Genomic DNA, 23,067 nt, shown 5'->3' on the forward strand with positions numbered 1-23,067 from the left:
AGAGGAGTCACACAATGAAAGTGAATTGAGTTCTGTTTCTTCCTGAACTACTTTGAATGTTTTGTGCCTTAATTGAAAAAATTCGAATAGTTTAAGGAGTTATTTGACTTATCATTTCCTTTGAGGAATACCATAGTGTATCCCCTTATCCACAGTTTCACTTCCTGAGGTCTGGAAGCAGATGATCCTCCTTATAGATCACCAGAAGGTCAGTAGTAGCCTAATGTTGCATCATTTACTTTACTTCATCTAATCATATAGGCATTTTATCATCTCACATCATCACAAGGAGGGTGAGTACAGTACAGTAAGTATTTTGAGAGAGAGAAGGTGACCACATTCATATAACTTATTCCAGTATATGGTTGTAATTGTTCTATTTTATTATTGGCTATTGTTGTTAATCTCTTATTGTACCAAATTTATAAATTAAACTTTATTATAGGGAAAACATAGTGTATATAGGGTTCAGTGCTATCTGAAGTTTCAGACATCCCCTGGAGGTCTTGGAACATACCCCCCGTAAAAAATGAGGGGCTACTGTATATGTAGCTGGGCTCTTCCTAACAAAATCTGAAGTGCTAGATGTTTAATTTTTGTGTGGTACAAAGTCCTCTCTCAGTTGTAGGTTGGGTCTAGTTCTCTACCATACGTCTTGGGTAGAGACGGTTGTCTTACCTGTGAAAGACTTGGCTCCTGGAGTTCTTTTCTTTTTGGTTACTATAATTAGTAATGTGAATTCTAAAACTAATCAGAAAATGTGAAGTGAACCAGACTGTTTCTGTTGTGTTTTTCAATCCTGGAGGCTCTTTACCTGCTTCATCACATTGGTGAATAGCCTGGTGAATAACCCACTTTCCAGCACTTTTGTGGCATCTGCCTGGTGTCTGTGACCAGCTTAAGCAATTTTATGGCCATCCTCTGTGATAACCCTAGTGATCCGTGGGGAAACATTAAAAGCTCTGTGTGCATGTTTGGCAATTGCCATGGGATTTCTTCTTATAGCATTTCTGCTTATCCTATCTGTTGATTCCCCTAGAGATATTTGGATTGCTTGAACACACTTGGTGGGAGCGAAAATGTCTTACAAATAAACTGTTTCTCATTTGTAATATCCTAGTGAAATATTTGTCTTTAATTTGAAGTCACATATAGTTGTCTGAAAAACTATATATATATTCCTATACCATCATGTAATATGCCTCTAAAATTACCTTCATCTCTCAAATGTATGTTTTTCCTAGGATTTCTGTTCAGCTTTCATGAGCTGTCTTGTTTGATGGCTGGGGTGGAAGGGTTGATCTAGAAGTTTTGGCTGCTCTCTACAGCTTTATACTTCTGCGGTAGGGAAGAAAGAGCAACTGTTGTAAATTCTTTATGTTCTTTAAAATAATTCTGCTTGCCTTATTAAAAAAAAACAGTTAAGTATTGTAAAAGAAATGCTGGAACAAACTTAATTGTGATCTTTAGTAAACATTTCTTTTTTTTTTTTTAATGTTTTTTTTTATTTCTAGGAGAGAGAGAGAGAGACAGCGTGAGCAGGGGAGGGTCAGAGAGAGAGGGAGTCACAGACTGAAACAGGCTCCAGGCTCTGAGCTGGCAGTCAGCACAGAGCCCGACGCGGGGCTCGAACCCATGAACCGCGAGATCATGACCTAAGCGAAAGTCGGACGCTTAACCGACTAAGCCACCCAGGCGCCCCTTTAGTAAACATTTCTAATGAGATGGACCTCTTTCTACTTGGACAGACCTTTAGAGAGTGTCTCATTTTAAAGGGGGAGACCATTAAATAAAAACTGTTCTAAAGCTTTATCCAGACTGAATCTTCAAAGTGATGTAAAACCTTCTGGAAAGAAATGAACATTTCTATTAAAATGTTGAAGCAGTTGTCTGATGAATTTAAGGAATTAGTATTTTTTTTTCCTGTAGCTAGTTATCTACTCATGAAATTGTCAGCTGTCAGTCAAGAATCTAATAACTTAATCAGACATTGTTTTCATTTTGTTATCTAGTTAAAAAATGGTTTGCCATACTCTTTCCTTTTAAACATCCATATCAAGAATTATCATTGAATTGGTACATTAGAGACATTTTTTCTTGATTACAAGATTACAATGTTAACACATGGTCATCACTAAACTAGGGAAAGCATTATTATAAACTATCAAAAATGTAGTATTCTTAGGGGAACCTTGAGAGTGGCATGCTTAAAAACATTATATATTGCCTTTGTTCTGCAAGTTAGGAAATTAGTGTCTTTTATTCCCACTTCAGAATTCATATGTAAGAATAAGATTTTTTTTTTTGGGGGGGGGCACTTAACCAGTTTGATTCAGGTTTTAGTTTTAGATGTTGGGTTACTTAGGGTGTGTTTACGCTAATTCTAAAGTCAGGGTTCTTAACAGTAAAAGTGATAAATACATAGTTCCTAGTGCAGGAGCTCTTTAGCATAAACATAAGTAGCTTCATAAAAGCTAACTAAAGAGACAAAGCTTACTTTGACACACCAGTTATTTTGGTTTGTTGTTAATTAGTAGGCACCTTGTTTGCAGGATATGCAAACATGCCCTTAAACTGGAAACAAAATGTTGAGCCTCATGTTTGTAATATGACACTTAGGAACAAAGATGAAGTAGAATTTTAGAGCCAGAAGGACACCAGAGATGAGTTTTGCAGTTGAGGAGTCTTGAGGGCCACTCAAGTATGGAATAGATTGGGGGCTTGACTTCCTTTAATGGTGGAATTCTTTATTAGTTCAGTATAGATATTGCCATTTGGATGATCAGTGTGTGTTTTCCTATTATTCATGTGGTCCCTGCTTGTTTATAAGAGTGGATCATTAGTCTTAATTTTATATATTTTCATTAGTAGGAAAATGTCAAAGAGGGTGGTACTGATCAAGTAGTCCTACTTCTGAGTCAGTGAAATAGTTGTTAAGTTTTTAAGAGACATTTCAGCCATAATTACGGATGCCAATTAAGCCAAAATAATTTTTAAAAATCAGAATTTAATTATTTAAAATGTTTCTTTTTGAGAGAGAGAGAGAGAGATAGCATGATTGGGTGTGGGGGGAGGAATAGAGAGAGGGAGAGAAAGAATCTGAAAGAGGCTCCAGGCTCTGAGTTGTCAACACAGAGCCTGATTTCTGGCTCAAACTCATGACCCATGAGTTCGTGACCTGAGTGAGCCAAAGTCAGATGCTTAATTGACTGAGCCATCCAGGAACCCCAAATCAGAATGTAATTTAAAAAAATTTGTTTAATGTTTATTTTTGAGAGAAAGCGAGCGAGTGAGCAGGTAAGGGGCAGAGAGATAGAGAGAGGGAGACACAGAATCTGAAGCAGGCTCCAGGCTCTGAGCTGTCAGCACAGAGCCCACGTGGGGCTTGAACTCACAAACTGTGAGATCGTAACCTGAGCTGAAGTCAGATGCTTAACCAATTCAGCCACCCAGGTGTCCCCAGAATGTAATTTTAAGCTCATGTTGGCATGCCAAACTCTTCTGAGCATCCTTTTCTGATATTTTGCTTTCTTTAATTGCGTGACTGACAATAAATTGACTTCTGACTCTAGGAAAGTCATTTACTCTGTTAGGACCCATTTTGGACTCACTTTGACCACTTAAAAAATTGACATACTTAGAGATAATGTCTGAGGTTTCTTTTGATTTTAAAGTTTTTGACACTTTGAGAGAGTGATTTAGATTTAGATTTAGACTTGGAATCATCATGACTTCATCAAGATCCTAAGACTTACAAAATCTGTCTGAGTCTTATCACTAAGGGAGGGAATTTTGTTCAAGAGTCTTTTCTTAGTGAATTAAGCACACACTCCCTTTTTGACATAATTTGTGTAAAAGTTGATTTGGCAGTGATAAGTTTCTTAAGTTTATACTGTCCCAGCTGTTAGAATAGGAGCTCTGGGCCTAAGTGCCCTGGTTATGTCTATTTCAAGTTTATTTATTTTTGAGAGGGAGAAAGAGGGAAAGTAGCGAGGGAGGGGCAGAGAGGTGGTGGGGACAGAGGATCTGAAGAGGGGTCTGTTGACAATGCAGACAACCCAATATAGGGCTCAAACCCACGAACCCAGGAGATCATGAGCTGAGCCAAAGTTGGACACTTAACAACTGAGAAGCTCTTCAGATTCTTAACAGTGTGAGTTTGGACAAATTACTTCCACCTTTTTGTGTTAATTTCCTTAAATTCCTCATTGTATAGTGGGGTGATTATAATACCTATTTGAGAGAGTCTTTAAGTTAGATGAATTAATATATGCGATGTGCAGTGTTCTGTACATAGTAAGTACCATATTTGTGATTTTTATAATTTCTGTTACTTAAGAGGAAACATTAGTAAAATGAAGTAAAACTTAAGAACTCCTTATTATGTGATCATTGTGCTTTTTTCTCAGACCAGTTGATAATCAGAGACTCTAACATAACTGTATTGCCATTATTCTCGGAGCACATAAAAGATTTTTCCTGTGCTTAGGTTTGTTTTTGGTTTTTGTTTTTGCTTTTTTCGGTTTGTTTTTGTTTTTGTGTGTGAGTATTGCAAGAACAGGTTTTTAATGAGTTAAGATGAACAGTTATTGTGGTTACTTGTCAATCATCCTGAATTGGTGAGTGAGTGTATGTATCATCGCTTTTTTTTCAGTGAGGGACCCTACGGGTAATCTGTCTGAATCTATTTCCCTCATCATCCTCTAGACCTCCATATGCAGAAGGTACTTGGTGTCAAGTTCCTGTTTCTCAAGTGTGTTAAGGAATACACATTTGTGAAGACAAATGCTTGTCATTAGATGGAAGGCACAGAGCACTAGTGGTAGCTTAGTTCACCTGGGTATGATAGTCAGAATTTAAGAAGGTCAGTAGCATCTACCGTTTCTTGAGCACTGCCTATATGCTAGATATATTATGTTAATTAGCACTACTTACTGATCTCTCTCAATTATTAGGACAGTGAAAATGTTTTTCTTTTTTCCTTCAGTCATTTTTTTAAAATGATTTTATTTTGAGGGGGCAGAGAGAGAGGGAGACACAGAATCTGAAGCAAGTTCCCTACTCTGAGCTGTCAGCACAGAGCCTTGACTTGGGCTCGAACCCACGAACCACGATCGTGACCTCAGCCAAAGTTGGATACTTAACCAACTGAGCCACCCAGGCGCCCCATGTGCCTTTAGTCATTCTTTAATGAAAGCTGGTTTGATCTCTGAGGGCTGACTAGGTTATTAAAAATTAATTCTTTAGAGTTTGAAGGTGGGATGGGCAGGGAATAGATTTATATAGTATGTGGTAAAGAAGAACCTGACAAAATAATTTTCAACTTCGTGTGGAAGAATGTTCAAAAGGAAAGAAACTTTGAAGTATTTTATGTATGTCCTGCAGTTCAAGATGCTAACTCTTTAGGAAATGGTTTGAAAGAGTGTGGGAATTGAAATGTGAGAAGTTTGTCTTACTTGTGAAAGTATCTAGAACATTTATAGTACCCTCAGTAAGCATCCATTCAAGTGGTGTATGGTTGGTGTTTATATGGATCAAATACATTGCTGGCAGATTTCATTTTCTGATATTTTGTTCCTGATCTGTGTAGGTTTGGAATGAGCGTGTGGACTATAGTTTTGTCACCCACTTTGGTCAAGAGAGGGTAGAGTGGCTAATGGGGATCTGTTGGCACCAAACAAGAAAGTAGGTTAGCTTCACTCAAGGATTACTTTGGTTTTTATGTACAATAAGGAAAAGTTAGGACTGTAGTTCTAACCTCTCTCCTCCCTTCTTTACCTTCCTGTTTTCCTCCCTTCCTTTCAACAAGTACTTGACTACCTCTTCCATGCCAGGCATTGTTCAAGACACCAGGGACATGATAGTAAACAAAAGTCCCTACTCTTCCAGAAGAGGTTCTCGTGGGAGGGATGGAAAGGAGAGAGAATTATGTGTTTGGGGAGGGGTGAAGGCTTGCAATTTTAAGATAGGGCAATAAAAGAAAGCCTTCATTGGGGCACCTGGGTGGCTTAGTCGGTTAAGCGTCTGACTTTCACTTAGGTCATGATCTCGCGGTTCGTGGGTTCGAGCCCCGCATCAGGCTGTGTGCTGACAGCCAGCTCAGAGCCTGGAGCCTGTTTCAGAGTCTGTGACTCCCTCTCTCTCTGCCCCTCCCCTGCTCACACTGTCTCTCTCTCTCCTAGAAATAAATAAATAAAAAAAAAAAAGAAAGAAAGAAAGCCTTCATTGAAGTGACTTGTGAGGAAAAAACCTGAAGAAAGTGAGGATGTCTGCTTGGAGATGGCAATTAAAAGGCCCTATGGTTGATAGCTAACCTGGCAAGTTCAGTGAACAGTAGTGAAAGCAGTGACTAAGAATGAGCCAGGAGAGTAGGAGATGACACCAGAGACCTAGCAGGGAGGGTGGTAGTAGGTGGTGCATGACCATTTGGGACCAAACAGGTCATTATAAGGACTTGGAGTTTGTAGTTTTTTGATCTTTGGTCATTTTGAGAGATGGGAAGCAACTAGAATTGATTTTGGTGAGAGGAATGGCGTTTTATAACATCCTTTTGTACAACAACATTCTGGCTGCTCTATATTCACACTGAATAGCCTGAATTTGGTCAAGGATGAGAGCCAGACCATTTAGGAGGCTCTTGGCTATAACCTGGTCTCTTTGGACCAAAACAGTGATGGTGAGGTGACAAAAAAGTATAGTGAATGCTAGCTAAATATTGAAGATAGTTCCAGTAAAATTGCTGAGACTGGGTGTGTGTGTGTGTGTGCGTGCGCGTGCGTGCATGTGCTGGGGAAAGGAGGAGGTGTGTGTGAGAGAGAAAAGAGGGGGTAAGGACTTAGAGTTCAGGATAACACCAAGGTTTTTTATGTAAACAGATCAATCCAACTGAAGGAGGTTTGGAATGGTATAAAGGATGGGGAAGAAGGAGTATCAGTTTTGAATAGTAAGATTGAGATGCTTCTTAGACATTCAGATGCTGGTGTTGAGTTGGCAGGTGTTTACAGGAATCTGCAATTCAGGGGAGCAGTTCTGACTAGAGATAAGAATTTGAGAGTCAGAAATAATTGACCATACTTAAAGCTATGATACTTGCACTAGGAAGTGAGTGTAGTAAGATTTAGAGGTATGGGCAGTTGGAGTCTTCAAAAGAATTCAAAAAGGCAAGAGAAAAATCAGGTTAATATGATGTCTTGAAAGACAAATGAAGAAAGTATTTTGAGAGAGTGATCACCTGTGTTAGATGCTGCTGATGGTTTGAGTGATATGGACTGAGAATTGGATTTAGCACAGTGGAGATCATTGGTGATCTTGAATAGCAGTTTCAGCCCAGTAGTGGGGGTGAGAACTTGGAACTTGGATTTAAGAGATAACGGGAGGAGAGAGATTAGACATAGTGAGTCTTTGTTGTAAAAAGTAAAGAGAGAAGTGTAATAATGTTTTTCCCTGGCCTCCTATTGTTTGCTGACCTCCTGAGCATTCCCCTTTTCTGTTGCTGCAGAACTTGTCTGGTATGGTTGGTGGAGGGCGGGGTGGTGAGTGGGTATTCCTATTCCATCCAGGGGAGTGATGAGCCTTTCTGGGCCACTTTCGTTGCTAGGCTGGAAGTTAGGAAATCCTAGGCCAGAGTTACCTTTGATTGAATGGGATTTTTTAAATGCCATCACACTCTTTTGTTCTTGTCTTGAAGTCCCTAACCCGTTCCTTCCTTTTTCCACCTTTCAGAGCTTTTCTTTGATTGCCTCTTGTGTTATTTCCAGGGTTTATAGTTGTGTTTTTGCAGGGATGTGCTGGAAGAAGAGTCCATACCATCTTGCCTGGACCAATTGATTTTTGATTCAACTTTATTTTCTTCGAGATGAATCCTTTTATTCCTGAACCTCAGTAGCTGAGTAGTGTTTCTGAACGTATGGTCTTGCTCATTTCTTGCATAGGATATCGAAGAAGCTTCTTTTCATGCAAGTCCCTGGGACTCACCGTAACTTTCAGATAGTTCTTTTTTTTTTTTTTTTTTAAATGTTTTATTTATTTTAGAGAGAGAGAGAGAGACAGAGACAGCGTGAGCGGGGAGAATCAGAGAGGGAGGGAGACACAGAATCCAAAGCAGGCTCCAGGCCCTGAGGTGTCAGCACAGAGCCCGACACGGGGCTCAAACCCACAAACTGCGAGATCATGACCTGATCTGAAGCCAGACGCTTAACCGACTGAGCCACCCAGGTGCCCCTCAGATAGTTCTTATACACACTGAAGCTGGAACATCATTCCTGGACATTGAGCATTGATAAGAATCTTGGCTCTTTCATATTTCCATTCCTGGCTCAATGATTATAGGTAGCTAGCTAAATGGTAGGGCCAGGATTTGGAGTTTAGCGTTTACTAACTCCATCCACTATATTCTTTCTAACAAGCTGTGTTTTGTTTTTTAAATGAGAAAAACATTTCCTTATAGGAGTTCTGATATTATATAGTTATTCTATGAGGCTGAATCCATAGATTCTTTCATTTTTCTAGAGATCGCCAGAAGCAGGTTGCCCCATGGAAGAAGTGGTGCCTGGCATCCTCCACTCCACTCTAACTCCCAAGGCTGGGGAGTTAGGAAATGATAAAGATACAAGGGTTGTTTTCTTTTCAGTCTGTGATGTTTATGAGAAGTTTCTAATTCCCCTGCTGTTTCGAATAAGTACTTTTAAGTTGTAAGATACGCTCCTTTTCAGTCTCCTGCTTAGGTGAGTGGACTAGATAAAAAAAATAGCTACTCTTTACTTTATGGGTTCTTGAACAAGTGGGACTATTTAGGAATATTCTAACCTCAGTTTGATTTTTGAAAAGTTCTAAAATGGAATCTACTCTAAAAGTGTAGACTCTATAGGCAGAAAAGTAACAGAAAATTGATTGGTTCACTCGGAAGGAGCCACTCTGGGGTAGCAGGTTTTGTATAACTGAGAGTCTTTCAGTATTAACTTTGTCATTTGCTTTATTCTTGAAGCATAACAGAGTCCTATTCTCTAAAAAAGACACAGTAACTAGGCCAGTGTTTTGTTCTGAATCTTCACACTCAGTTTTTGTCTAGTCCTTCCGCCAGCCAAGAAGAACTGTAAGCTACTTCCATCCTTCTTTGTCATGCTGTGTTTTTCTCCATTGGAATACTTCAGTGTGTCAAAGGCATTCTGGGTCTTTCAAGCTTCAGTTAGGTGTGGTTTTTTGGGGTTTTTTTGTATTTTTTTACAGTTTGAAAATTAAGCAGGATAAGCCATTACCAAATAAGTCTCATGTTACAGATTTCCTGGAATTCTTATTTGTAAACTACATGTATGCAGATACCATTGAAAATTGAACTACAGTTAAAACCACATGGTAGGTAGTGCCCATAAAGAGGCATGGATAATCTAGTTGAAGGCCAGTCAAGGTCTTCATGACATGACTTGGAAATACAGAACACATAAATAACAAAATAAGAGGATCACACTAAGCTTGAAGAATACAAAGTAATGAATTCCAAGCTAAAGTTTGCCAGGAAAAACTTTGCCAGAGGAAGGTGAGCTTCAGGCATAAAAGATGCACCTGAGTGCTGCTGAGGGGCTGTTGAAGAATTACTACATTTTTTGTTTTTACTGTGCATGGCAGAATTACATATTATGTGAATGTTACCATGATTAATAAAAAGTCTAAGAGATGGGGATTGAGAAGAGTTTGGAGTACCTTAAATCTTTAAGGTTGGGTGTGTTTTAGCACATCTTAGTCTTAAATATGTAAAAATTAAATGTATAAAAGTAGAAATAATTTGTTGATCTGTACTAAGTAAACACTAAATAACAAACTAAAAGTAATATAAAGATTGAGTTTATAAAGTTAAAAAGTGTGAGCTTTGTTACAAGGATAACAAACAGTAAAATCTACTTTTTGTCCTTTAAAAGGATAGATAGTTCTGTTTTTTTCTACAAATAAATTGCAAAGAGAAAACATAAGATCTCTGTTAGAAATTTGAGGTGCATTAACCAAATGCAGTGTGTGGATCTTACTTGTGTTTGATTTAGACAAACCAATTGAGACAGTCCAGGATACTTAACATTAAGGAATTATTGTTTTTCAAATTATGAAAGTATATAGTATATTATACTACAAATATATGATACATGGTATGGTATAGTGTGTGTGTGGGTGTATATGTATTTATAATATAGTATATAGTATACTATATTTTGTGTGAATTTACCTTTTAGAGCTACATATGGAAATATACACAGATGTAATGATCTAATAGTTGGGATCACTTCAAAATTCATGGGGATGAGAGATAGATGTTATAGATGAGATAGGAGTGGCCAAGAGTTCATGATTCTTGAAATTGGTTGATGGTTATGTGGGAGTTCATTATCCATTAGCTTGTATTTGAAAGTTCATTTACAAAGCGTCCAAGATAAATGTAAGAACATAGGCCAAGACTAAAACTACTTAATATTTTTTCATAAAATTAACATGGATTACAGAGTTCTTTGTGATCTGGCCCCACCTACCCATATCCAGTGCCAACTCCACTGCATTCTTCTCTTTGTTCACTGTCTGAGCCCCAGGTGCACAATCTTGTATACATGTTAGCCCCCAGTATCTTAAGCACCTCACCACATCCCCCCACCACTCCTGAGACCTTTAATCCACAGTAAGTTTGCCTGTCCAAGTCCTGATTTATTCTTTGGAGCTTAGGTTAAATGTTTATAACACAGAGAAGTGTTCCAGATCTGATGTCATAGTTAAACATTTTGCATGATTATTTATTAATATTTGTCTTGCCCATTAAACTCTAAGCTTAATGAGCCACAGTTCTTGTTTGTTATTACTGTATCCCCAGCACCTAGTATAATCCCTGGCAGTAAATAATAGATGCTTAAATATTTATTAAATAGCATTCGGAGGAGGTGGAAGAGTTCATGATGGTTGATAGTTTGGCTGAAATAATTTGGCAAAATACACAAATCTCTTTTCAATTTCAGAAGTAATCTGGTTAGGCAGTAGGACAAAAGGATTCAACCCTCAGAGTCTTTATCAGGATGAATTGGCAGTTTAGAATTGGCTCTGGTACATTTATTTCTGATTACTACTACAAACCTCTCTAGGAAACTTATAACCAGTTAGAATGATAGATACAAACTGTTTCTTAGCCCATTCTCATCTAAGTTTTTTATATTACAGCTAAAACATGAAAGATATATGATGATAGACTCCTCCCCACCCTGTACTTTATTCCATCTCTGTAAATTTGGGCAGAAGGTAATGTCATTGAAGTTGTCACTGAATACAGTGGTCTGTTCATTCTTAATGAACTGCAGTTGAACCTTGAAACAACATGTGTTTGAACTGGGAGGGTCCGCTGTACATGGATTTTTTTTTTTCTATAACTACAGCACCATAAATGTTATTTTCTCTTTCTTAGGGTTTTCTTATTATTTTCTCTAGTTTCATTGGAAGAATACAGTAACAAAGTATCTGTTAATGACTGTTGTTAAAGGTAAGGCTTCCAGTCAGCAGAAGGCGGTTAGTAGTTAAGTTTTGGCATCCCTGACCCCCCATGTTATTCAGAGGAAACTGTACTTTAGTTTTGCTGTTCAGAATGGAGCTTCCTTTAGGTGACTCTGCAGCCAAGCACTCAAACTCAGAATTCTACTGCTAACTGAAACTCTATTTCCTGTATTTGTCTCTCTCTCTTTGAGATTTATTTCTCTTCTTTTCCCTTCTTTTGTATCTTTTATGATACAGAATTGAAATCCAAGGTTATGTTTATTTAATCTTTTCTAATACACATATTGTACTTTGCAGTTAGGGTTTTATCATTTTATGAATGCCATGTTTCCGTGAGGCAGATGTTGCTGTTATTTCCAGAGACTAGTTTTCATGTTTAGGTTCACATAAAGTAAATAAAAGTGAGAACTTGGTTTGAACCTGTGTTCCTGCTCTTTCCCCTGTTGGTTTCATACTGCTTTTGAGCTAGTTAGTGAATACTTGTATATACATTTTTTAAATAGGACTCTCAATAATGTCAAGATTTTCTATTCTTGTGACCCTGACTCTTGCCCTGGATACTGTGAATCTAGCAGCCGTATGCTCTGCATGTTCAGCTATGATCTCAATTTTATTTGATTGTATTGGTTTTATAAGTCATCTAAAGAACCTGGAGATTCAGAATCTTGCACTCTTGGAAGTAGCACATAACTCTGAAATAATTTAGGTGCCAGTTTTTGAACATAGTACTGTGTAGCTTGCCGTGGACAGTCATTTTTACTTTTTAATTTGTTACTAGAACTTATTTTACATAAAGTGAAAGAACTGGAAATAGAAATGAAATCAGAATCAAAGATGGAATTACCACCATTCAGATCTTTCCAGCATATTCATTATTATTTAATGAAAAAAATTTTTAAATTCCGGATTAGGAGAAAGTATCATCCACCAGCACTGTTCTACTGGATTTACATGTTTTCCATCTTGGACTAGAACTAGGTGATTGCATTAAAGACCGTACTAGGTCAAGTATGACATGGTTCAGTGCCCAACTTTAGTGTTACTTTTAAGTAGATAAGTCAACTTGTGCTAGTTTATCTTTGAGAAAAAGGAAGTATCTCCCACTGCTGTTTGTTGCTATACTGTCTGTGGCAGTGCTGTAGGCATTGAAGATAGGGCTTATCAAATAGAGTTGTTATATTAGCAACTTCTTTTGTTGAACTCATTGACAGGAAGTTACCATTGGGTATAATAAAGGGCATGGTATTGCAAATTCTTATTTTTCTCTGTGTTAGCAGAAATTACATTCCTTAATGCTTTTATTTTAGCAAAGTTAGTAGTAACACCACTTCTGACTTGATTCAGATCATCTGAATGCAATAGAATCTTAAAGATCTTATGGTTGGTGCAATAGAAGAGGGTTTTTTAGTGATACCTTTGAGGATTCAATGTATAATTCCTAATTTGTAATAAAAATAGGAGCTTGGTTGCCACATTTAAGAGAGGTTAAATCTTCTTACATAAAAGTCCCCGTGTTGATCTGTTTCTCCTCTTCTAATGAAACAATTCCATTAAAGATGATTTAAAAAAATTAAAAACAAAAATCACTTTCTTTGTTTTCTGTATTGGCCAACATGTAAGCTGAACCCTGAGTTTTCAAGTGCTTTCCTACTGTGTAGTTTCAAAGTGTTTATAAATAAAAGAGCTTTTTTAGAGGAAATGACTTTTTGTTCAAGTAAGTACCATAAATATTTCTATAATCTTGGATCCTATAAAACATCCTAAAGTCTGGATATGTGGTAATATTCTTCTAACCCACTAAAAAGAACCCTTAAAGTATAAATTCACATAGCTAAAAAAGAAATCTATTTGGGTCGCATGAGTGGCTCAGTTGGTTAAGTGTCCGACTTCGGCTCAGGTCACAATCTCACAGCTCGTGAGTTTGAGCCTCACATTGGACTATGTGCTGACAGCTCGAAGCCTGGAGCCTTCTTCAGATTCTATGTCTTCCTCTCTCTGCCCTTCCCCTGCAAGCGTTCTCTCTTTCAAAAATAAGTAAACATTTAAAGAATTTAAAAACGAACTCTGTTTATACAGCATGTACTGTTTTATACAAATAAATACCGGTATGTAGCTGGCAACATTAAATGTATTGTTCATGTGGTATTACCAAAGGAAATATTGGTACTGTATCTTCCTGAATTTAGGTAACCAAAAATCAATCCATAGTGTAAAATTTTAATAGATATTTTTATACAGCACATGGAGACAAAGTAAATTTAACAATAAAATACTTATAAAAGAGCAAAATATGAGTTAAAGTGAATTCCCACTCAGATAGTAGCCTGGAATATATAGACTTTTTTTTTTTTCCCTAGGAGAGAGAGAGAGAGAGAGACAGCGTGAGCAGGGGAGGGTCAGAGAGAGAGGGAGTTACAGACTCTGAAACAGGCTCCAGGCTCTGAGCTGGCAGTCAGCACAGAGCCCGACACGGGGCTCAAACCCACGAACCGCGAGATCATGACCTAAGCGAAAGTTGGACGCTTAACCGACTAAGCCACCCAGGTGCCCCTATATAGACATATTTTGATATAAACTGGAGTAAAGCATACAGCAGAATCATAGATTAGGAGGCATTCTAGGGGGCGCCTGGGTGGCTCAATCATTTGAGCATTCAACTCTTGATATAGTCTCAGGTTGTGATCTCACAGTTGTATTGAGTCCCATGTCAGGCTCTGCACTGAGCTTGGAGCCTGCTTGGGATTGACTGACTGACTGACTGACTGACTGACTGACTGACTCCCTCCCTCCCCCTCCCGCTTCCTCCCCCCCCCAACTTAAATAAACATTAAAAAAAAATTTTTTAGTGTCCTGCACAGATAACACAGTTAAAACAATTATTTCTCTAATTATTAGCACAGAATAAACAACAAGAATTGAAAGACTCATCTGTTTTGGAATCCATATCTTTTTATTCATCATTCATAAGGACTACATTAAAAACCAATCATTAAATAATCGTCACTCTGCATCCTTAGTTATGTACTCTTCTTTGTATATAACTAATATTAAATCAATGTCTCTTGTTTTTAATCTGTAAATTATCAGAGTAATAAATTTACATTTTTGAATATTGGGAAATCCACCTCTACCTCTGGTAAACTGAGGTTCTGTGGCATGTTGTATCTGTAATGGGAAAAAGAGAGAGATGTGAAGATTTTATTCTTGGAATAATGTTGAATGTTGTTTTCCTCTATCACTGGAGTGTGGTAACATCTTCATAGTTACCTCCAACTTGTTAACTATGTACCTCTCTCACTTTTGCTAATAGTTTAGCTTTTGCCCATATTGCTGGTATTTTAAACACAAGATACTTCTTGGGACATTTGGGTGGAGTTTTCCATGTTTTCATTAATTACATTACAATATTGGGACAACTTCCTATTGAAAGTCATTTCCAGTGCTAAACTGTCATATGACAAATGTATCTGTAGAATGAAACCTGTTCATAATTTGGGAATTTCAGTATTCCCTTTATGCTGTCTGTCTTTAATTAGTTTATTAGCCGATTTCCAAAAAAATCTTACTAGGAGGCTCACTTTATTGTTGATACTTAGAAAAATACCTGTATTGCAGACTTGTTAGTTTTGACCTTAGGAAAATTTAAAAGGGCTATTCCTTAATATCAAAGAAAAATAGTACTTATTCATCAAAGTTCTTATGAACTGAAATGTTTTAAGTAATTTTCTTTTCTTTTTATATTCTCAGACTTCCAAACAGATTTAAAAGTGTTTGGGTTTATTTCTCCTCCCCACCCCCTGGGACATCAGACAAGAAAGAAAAATAAAATCTTTTGGTTAAGATTTGTCTAAATTCAGAGATAACAAATAGGTTTCATCTTTTTTGTCAATTTAGAGTGCTTGGTGTCCTGGAACACTGTCATGAGAAGGCTTATGAGCTAAGTTCAGGATCATTGGAAGAGACTGCCAGGATTCTTTGTCCACCAAGAGTGACTAAAGAGGAAGTGCTGTAAATTTGCCAGAAAGTGGTTCTTTCTTTTGCTTTAGCTTTCAACATTAGGGTTTTGTTTTGGCTAGCCACTGTCAGTTGTTAAAATAAATTTGTGAATATACTGGCATTAAATGGATGTTGTGTTTTATTAATCACTTTTTGTTTTTGAATTGCTCTTTTACAATATTTGACCATCCTTACACTTTGTTTTCTTGAAGACTTAAGATTTGAAAAGAAGCCACAAGAGCTGTATGCTTCTTTACACATAATAGTGATGGAAGAAATGAGGTTTGAGGGGAGTTTGTTTAGGAAAAGTAGTGTGTGACTTACATTAGGAGTAGTAGCTGGGGAAATTATTGGAGTAGCCCAGTGGTGAACAGTATATGGATATTTGGTGTCGTGATAGCTTCGGGAATGAATGACTTGTAAAACCAAGAGTTTGCTGGATAGGAAAGGGGGGAACCTTGTAGAGGAATGACAGTTGGAAAGTGGCTCTGCAGGTTAACTAGTCTTGCCTGTTTTAGAAAAGGGGGAACATTTTTATAGTTCAGGAATGATCATTAAGTGGTTATACTTTACTTCTTGAGGTTCTTTCCTGAACTTGAGCTAGAACTAGACCTGCATCCAACATTAATCCAGATAATTAATACATTTTTAAAAAGTATCTTTACAGCTTTTACTGATCCCATCAAGATTAGGTAACCATAAAATCTCTCCTTTCTACAAGAGAAATAATTGGATAATACTTTATGACAGTAGTTGGCCTCAGTGGCTTATTTTTGGACCACATAAAATAAAAGTAAAATACCATTGCTATCCTTGGTCTTAATTATAATGGTATAATTAGGAATTAACTCATTTCTGGAACACCTGGGGGGCTCAGTTGGTTAAGCATCTGACTTTGGCTCAGGTCATGATCTTGTGGTTTGTGAGTTCCAGCCCTGCATCGGGCTGTCTGCTTGTCAGCACAGAGACTGCTTTGGATCCTCTGCCCCTCCTCTGTGCGCACTCTCTCTCTCTCTCTCTCTCTCTCTGTCTCAAAAATAGACATTTTTTTAAAAAGCTAAAAAATAAAAGTATTAACTCATTTCTAACCCTACTATGGTTTGATGTATTGTCTTTTATTATTGACATTATACTGTTTTTTTACCCCATCAGTAGACTTTGTGAAAGTTCACTTAATAGCCATTTAAAATCATTAGTAGTGACTATGTATATCCTTCCTGACTGGAGGTGGGACTATGGTCAGTGTGACTACTGCTTTGTTGAAAATGAATTCTGTGGAAGATTATCAAATATTTTGATTACAGAATATACTAGGTACCATATATACCCTTTAATATTTAAGGAATGTTAAAATGTCATATTTCTATCAGACTTTGTTTTAATTTTTATTGTATTTTTAAAAGTTTTTTATTTCTTACAATAATCTCTACATCCAGCATGAGGCTTGAACTTATGACACCAAGGTCAATAGTTGCACACTCTTTCGACTGAATCAGCCAGGTACCCTAGACTTTTTGTTTGTATTTTATTTTTTTTTTAAAGTGTTTGTTTATTTGGGGGGGGGTGTGAAGGGGCAAGAGAGAGGGGAAAAAGAGAGAATCCAAAGCACGTTGCACACAAAGCACAGAGGCCATGACCTGAGCTGAAATCACGTGTTGTACGCTTAACCAGCTGAGCCATCCGGGTGCAGGTACCCCTGGAGTTTTTAATTTTTTTTTAATGTTTATTTGGTGGGGGCGCAGAGAGAGAGACAGAATCTGAAGCAGGCTCTAGGCTGTCAGCCCAGAGCCCTATGTGGGATTTGAACCCACAAACCATGAGACCATGACTTGTGGCAAAGTTGTACACTTAATCAGCTGAGCCACCCAGGTGCCCCTGTTTTTTTGTTTTTTAATGTTTTATTTATTTCTGAGAGGGAGAGAGAGAGACCGCATGAGGAGAGGGTCAGAGAGAGGAGACACAGAATCCGAAACAGGCTCTAGGCTCTGAGCTAGCTGTCAGCACAGAGCCCAATGCAGGGCTCGAACCCACAAACCGTGAGATCATGACCTGAGCCAAAGTCAGACGCTTACTTAACCGACTGAGCCACCCAGGCGCCCCAGTGTCTCTGTTTTTAAAGAAGAATCAAATATTACGTTACAGGTCGAGCTGAAATCTGACTTCTCCATTCCTTTTCTCAGCACCCTAATCCTGAATTATTGAGTATCTGTTTTATGCATGTTTTTATATATACTATATGTATTGGTAACAATTCTTATTTTATGTTTATTCTTTTTAGTTTTCTTACAGTTTTCCCATTCCATATTGTTGAGATTTACTCATGTTGATAGATATAATACTAATCAATAAAAATAAACAGTATTCCATTAAATTCTTTTCACTATTCTACAGATCTTTTGTGTATAATGTTAGCATTTGTTGGTGTTCTGAATAGTGCTTTAAAAAAAAAAAGCACAAAGCAACACTTCAAGGTTTGCACAATGATCTTAACAGTTTTGCTGAATTCTTAGCTTTAATAATTTGTGGTGTCTTTTGGATTTGCTGCGTAGATGATCTTTATTGTTTATATATGTCTTATGTAACATAGAAAATACTTCTGTCTCTTGAGAATATTTCTATCTCTTCTCTGACATTTCCACAGGATCACGATACTAGAAGGCAAATTCAGCTAGTTAATTTGGGAAGTATCTGTACTTCCCAAGTGTTCTCCATGTGTGTCTTCTGACTCACACACACATATATACATACAGTCTTGGGTTTTTCTTGTTACTAGAGTCGGTTGGTATAAAGGCCTTTAAATGTTAAAACCCTCCCATTCCCATTTGCTGTAAATGGGTGCTTTGGGATTTCAATCAGTTTCTTTCCTTTTAGGAGGCGCAGGTCAGAATGGAGATGGGCTGCAGACCGAGCAGCTATTGTCAGCCGCTGGAACTGGCTTCAGGCTCATGTTTCTGACTTGGAATATCGAATTCGGCAGCAAACAGATATTTATAAGCAGATACGTGCTAATAAGGTAAGAGATAAACGTCTGGTCTTTTTCAGCCCAGTTAAAAACTACCATTATCCCTTTTCTTCCCCATCCCTCAATAACTCTTAGCTATGTCAAAGAGAATGGTTTAATGTGATCTGCTATAGTGGTTTAATTTGTTTAAGGGCCTGATGTTGTTTAGTGTAGTGCAGACAACACTATTAGTTAATGTTAAATTGAACATGTGTTTAGAACAAAACAGTTCCTATATTTTGGCTAATAGGAAACATAAGAAAAAAGACACTATATAATGTAAGCCATTGATGCAACTCATATTTGTTATATTTATGGAAAAGTGATGATGACTGAGGATTTCATCTTGATTTTTTTTTACTTTGATGCATTTCTGTTTTACCACTAAGCTTCCCTTGCTTTCTTGAGGAAAATAGGGTTTTTTGTGAAAGATTATTCCAGTGAAATTAGACCTTGGCATTTGGGATTTTGGATTTTCTGTGCCCTCCTGTCTGCAAAGGACAACAGAACTTTTCACTTTGACAGTGTCTAATGTGGTAGTTTTTCTTCTTAAAAATCAACTTAGAAAAAAGTCCTTACTCAGTTTGGGTTTGACTAAGAGATAAATGTACATGGAAAAGCCATCCATTTAGCAAATGGGTGAGTGCCTACCATGTATGAGGCACTGTTCTCGTTACAGGGGGTCACAGTGATAAATAAAAATCCTCCTTTCATGGATTTTACATTCTTACAAGATTTTGTTTTTTTGTGTGTCCTCCTATCTGCAGAGTCCTGATTCTTCTCATAGAACTGTTGTCTTTGAGCTTGACACTGGTGGTTTTGTGGTAGTTGATCAAGCTCCAATGACTGGACACTGGTCTAGATGAAGAGTCGACTGCTCCTAAAATAAGTGTCACATCACTTTTTTTGTCGTGCCCTGGTGCTGGTCAAGCCTCCAGAGAACTACTATACTGTAGACTGTGCATTAAATTAATTAGTAGGCCAAAAGTTAAAGGATGACCAGCTGACAAAATACAGTGATAAGAGTTTGAACTAAAAGTCTACAGCCTCCCATATACGTCATCTAAGCTTTTATTCCAAAAATTCCACTGAAGTGCTCTTCTTGTTGTTTTTTGGGGAAGCATTTTAAGGACTCCATTCTATTACCTGTTTTGATGACAATTTTAATTATGCCCTTTAATAAAATTCTAAAGCATACCATAATACACATCTTTAGCCAAGTCACATCATGGATATTTTTATGTTCATCAGTTTGGGGAAACTTTCTAAAAAGTCTTAGATATTTCTAAGTATATATCTGGAAAGTATTTATTCTGGAGTTTGTGCATATATTAACTATCCAAATGCCAGGCTTGGGCTTGATGATCTTTGGTTCTAGTGCTTTCTTTACCATACAGCTATATACGCTTGGGAAGAGAAGTCACTGAATCTTTCTGAGCCTTAGTTTTCACAGTCTGTAAAATAAGGCATTCACAATTATATTTTCTTGCTCTGCAGTCTGAATACACAATGTTACAAAATTGTGACAGGAAGAGTAAAAGTTTAATGATAATCCTAATAATTCATCAAGAAAATTGACACCTTTATTAAATATCTGCATTTATACAATGTCTGTTTAAAACAAATGGATTAGTTTCTTGGGGCTGCTGTAGCAAAGCACAAATTGAGCAGTAACTTAAAACAACACAAGTGTATTTTTTCACAGTTCTGCAGGCTAGAATTCTGAGATCAAGGTGTCAGGAAGGGCATGTTCCCTCTGAAGATTCTAGGGAAGGAGCCTTCCTTGCCTCTTCCTAAGCTTGTGGTGGTTGCTGGCATTTCTTGGTGTTCCTCCATTCACAGCCGCGTCATTCCACTTTCTGCCTCTGTCCTCACGTGTCGTCTCTGTGTCTGTGCCCACGCTTCCCTTTGAGAAGAACACCAGTCATATTGGGATTTAGGGCCCACACTGAAGGGTTCATTTTAACCCAGTTATATCCACAAAGATCCTCTTTCTAAATAAGGACACATTTATAGGTTCTGGGTTGTATAAATTTTGGAGGGATACTGTTCAAGCCTATATAGCATATAAGCAATGAAATTGACCCCAAAGATAAAGTAACATGCATTTGGTCTTATATCATTGTAATAATAGAAGTCTTTGGGCATTTACCATGTGTCAGGCACTGTGGTAAGCGTTTTATTGTTACTTACAAATTTAAAGGTAAACCAGTAGAGGGTCAGAGAGGTAAGCAGTTTGTTCATGGTCAAGTGAACATGTAATCACAGAGCTGAGATGTGAGCATCTGTTGCTCAAGTTAGCAGTTGCTTCAAGTGCTTGACTACTTTTCAAGTTATTAAAGTGGGAGGTTTTTAACTGCCTGTGTTTTAATAAAGTGGACTGATATTTCCATTTCCCATCCTGCTCCAAGATTTGCCAGAATTGCCTGGGTAGTACAGACCTTTTCATGAGATAAATCTAGGTTTGGTGGTCAACTGTAGATTGTCTTAGGTTGGGGAATTAGAAGGTGAGGCTTTCTCTTTTTAAAGATTTACTTTCTAAGCACGTTAACATTAATTTTCCTAAAGTAACATATTCCAAAAAAGAAAGTATTTGAAAGCTACCACCAGTTGACTACCAATTTCTGTTCTGTTGGAAGTTAAATGTTAACTTCCAGATTTAGAGAGTCTTGAGAGTTTCTTTAGGGAGTGATGATTCCGTTTGCTTTTTGGAAAAAGGATAGTGTTTAGGAACTCCTCTGTACTCTACCTTTCCCCCCCCCCCCCCTCCTCAATTTGAGAGGTGGTAGGGGAGAGACAGAGAATCTGAAGCAGGCTCTAGGTTCAGGTCAGAGCCCGACACGGGACTCTATCCCATGATCCTGGCTGGGATCATGACCTGAGCCAAATTCAAGAGTCAGATGCTCAACCAGCTGAGCCATCCAGGTGCCCCAACTATTGTGTTGTACTTTATTATTATTATTATTTTTATAAATAGTTTATTGTCAGATTGGTTTCCATCAACACCCAGTGTTCATCCCCACAAGTGCCCTCCTCTATGCCCATCACCCCCCCCACACACACACACCCATCAGTCCTCAGTTTGTTCTCAGCATTCAAGAGAGTCTCATGGTTTGCCTCCCTCCCTCTCCCCCACTATTTCCTCCCTTCTTTTCCCCCACGGTCCTCCGTTAAGTTCCTCCTAATCCTCCTATACATGCAAACATATGGTATCTGTCTTTCTCTGCCTGACTTATTTCGCTCAGCATAACACCCTCAAGGTCCATCCATGTTGCCAAACACGGCCAAATTTCATTTTCTCATTGCCATGTAGTATTCCATCGTATAGATAAACCACATCTTCTTGATTCATTCGTCCATTGATGGACACTTAGGCTCTTTCCATGTTTTGGCTATTGTTGAGAGTGCTGCTATGAACTCAACTATTGTATTTTAATTTTTATATTCAGTGAGCTTGTTTTAAAAAAAAAGCTCCCATGCCTTAAGAGCGAGAAAGAAAAACACTTTCTGTACCTGCAGTGTGTACTATATACAGGTATCTTCATGTATGTTATTTTTTTAAAAAATTGTTTTTAAGGTCTTATTTATCTCTGAGAGAGAGAGAGAGAGAGACAGCATGAGCAGGGGAGGGTCAGAGAGAGAGGGAGACAGAATCTGAAACAGGCTCCAGGCTCTGAGCTGTCAGCACAGAGCCTGATGCGGGGCTTGAATCCAGAAACCGTGAGATCATGACCTAAGCCAAAGCCGGATGCTTAACTGACTGAGCCACCCAGGTGCCCCTCTTCATATATGTTACTAAATGCACAGAGAAAATCTTAGAGCTTACAAGTGTGTAAGAGACCGAGCTAAATTTGAACCTGGGGCTATTTTTCTGACTCCGAGCATTTTCTTACACTCTTTTCTATCTTTCTCATCATTTGTCACTAGCATATTTATTGAAATTTCATACCTACTACATAAAACTGAGGGGGGGAAGCAAAGGAACCAGATGTGTTCTGTTGCTGAAGGAGACTTTCTCTTAACACAGTCTTCAACATCCATGTGTAATATAAAATACATCATTTTTCTTTTACCTCTTCCTTGACTGATCTGTGAAGTTACACAGCAGTTTTAACTAAAAATGGACATATTTCTGGGAATAAGAGGTGGAAGAGCATTGAAATTCCTGGATAGAAAAGGAGCTGAATGAAATAGCAAAAGCCTAGAAATATACCTTTGTCTTCAGAAGTGATGTTAGGCAGTTTATCTTCCCATCCTAGTGGGGTTGTAAGGCACTGTAGACAGCTCTGTCTTTTCTGGGTAGCCCAGAATGGTTCTTGTGGAGCTCATTTAGTGAGGTCACTGATTTGTTTTGAGATGGGTAAGGAAGATTGACCTACGCAGAATGAAAATGGGAGCAAGCATGTGAAATTACATCTTAATTCTGTATTATAAATTAAGAGGTGATGTTTTTTAATCTTGACTCCATATATCATGCAAATTTGGTGAAAGAGAAGCAGTTAACCCAAGTCTACAACTTAAGTTTTTTCTATTCTTTCCTTTTTGCTTGCTTCCCCCCC

At 37.8% G+C, this 23,067-nt stretch overlaps 1 protein-coding gene across 2 annotated transcripts in view; it reads left to right on the plus strand.

The window, feature by feature from the left end:
* KANSL1 (KAT8 regulatory NSL complex subunit 1) overlaps positions 1-23,067 on the plus strand; it is a 180,676-nt gene that overhangs the window by 108,898 nt on the left and 48,711 nt on the right. For both annotated transcript variants that reach the window (XM_039250643.1, XM_039250642.1), the window contains exon 3: positions 18,379-18,520. In XM_039250643.1, coding sequence (XP_039106574.1) covers positions 18,379-18,520 — 142 coding nt within the window. The remainder of the gene's footprint in view (positions 1-18,378; positions 18,521-23,067) is intronic.

The sequence above is a fragment of the Hyaena hyaena genome, unplaced genomic scaffold (genome assembly GCF_003009895.1).
Source record: "Hyaena hyaena isolate Hyena2069 unplaced genomic scaffold, ASM300989v1 scaffold_378, whole genome shotgun sequence".
NCBI lineage: Eukaryota > Metazoa > Chordata > Mammalia > Carnivora > Hyaenidae > Hyaena > Hyaena hyaena.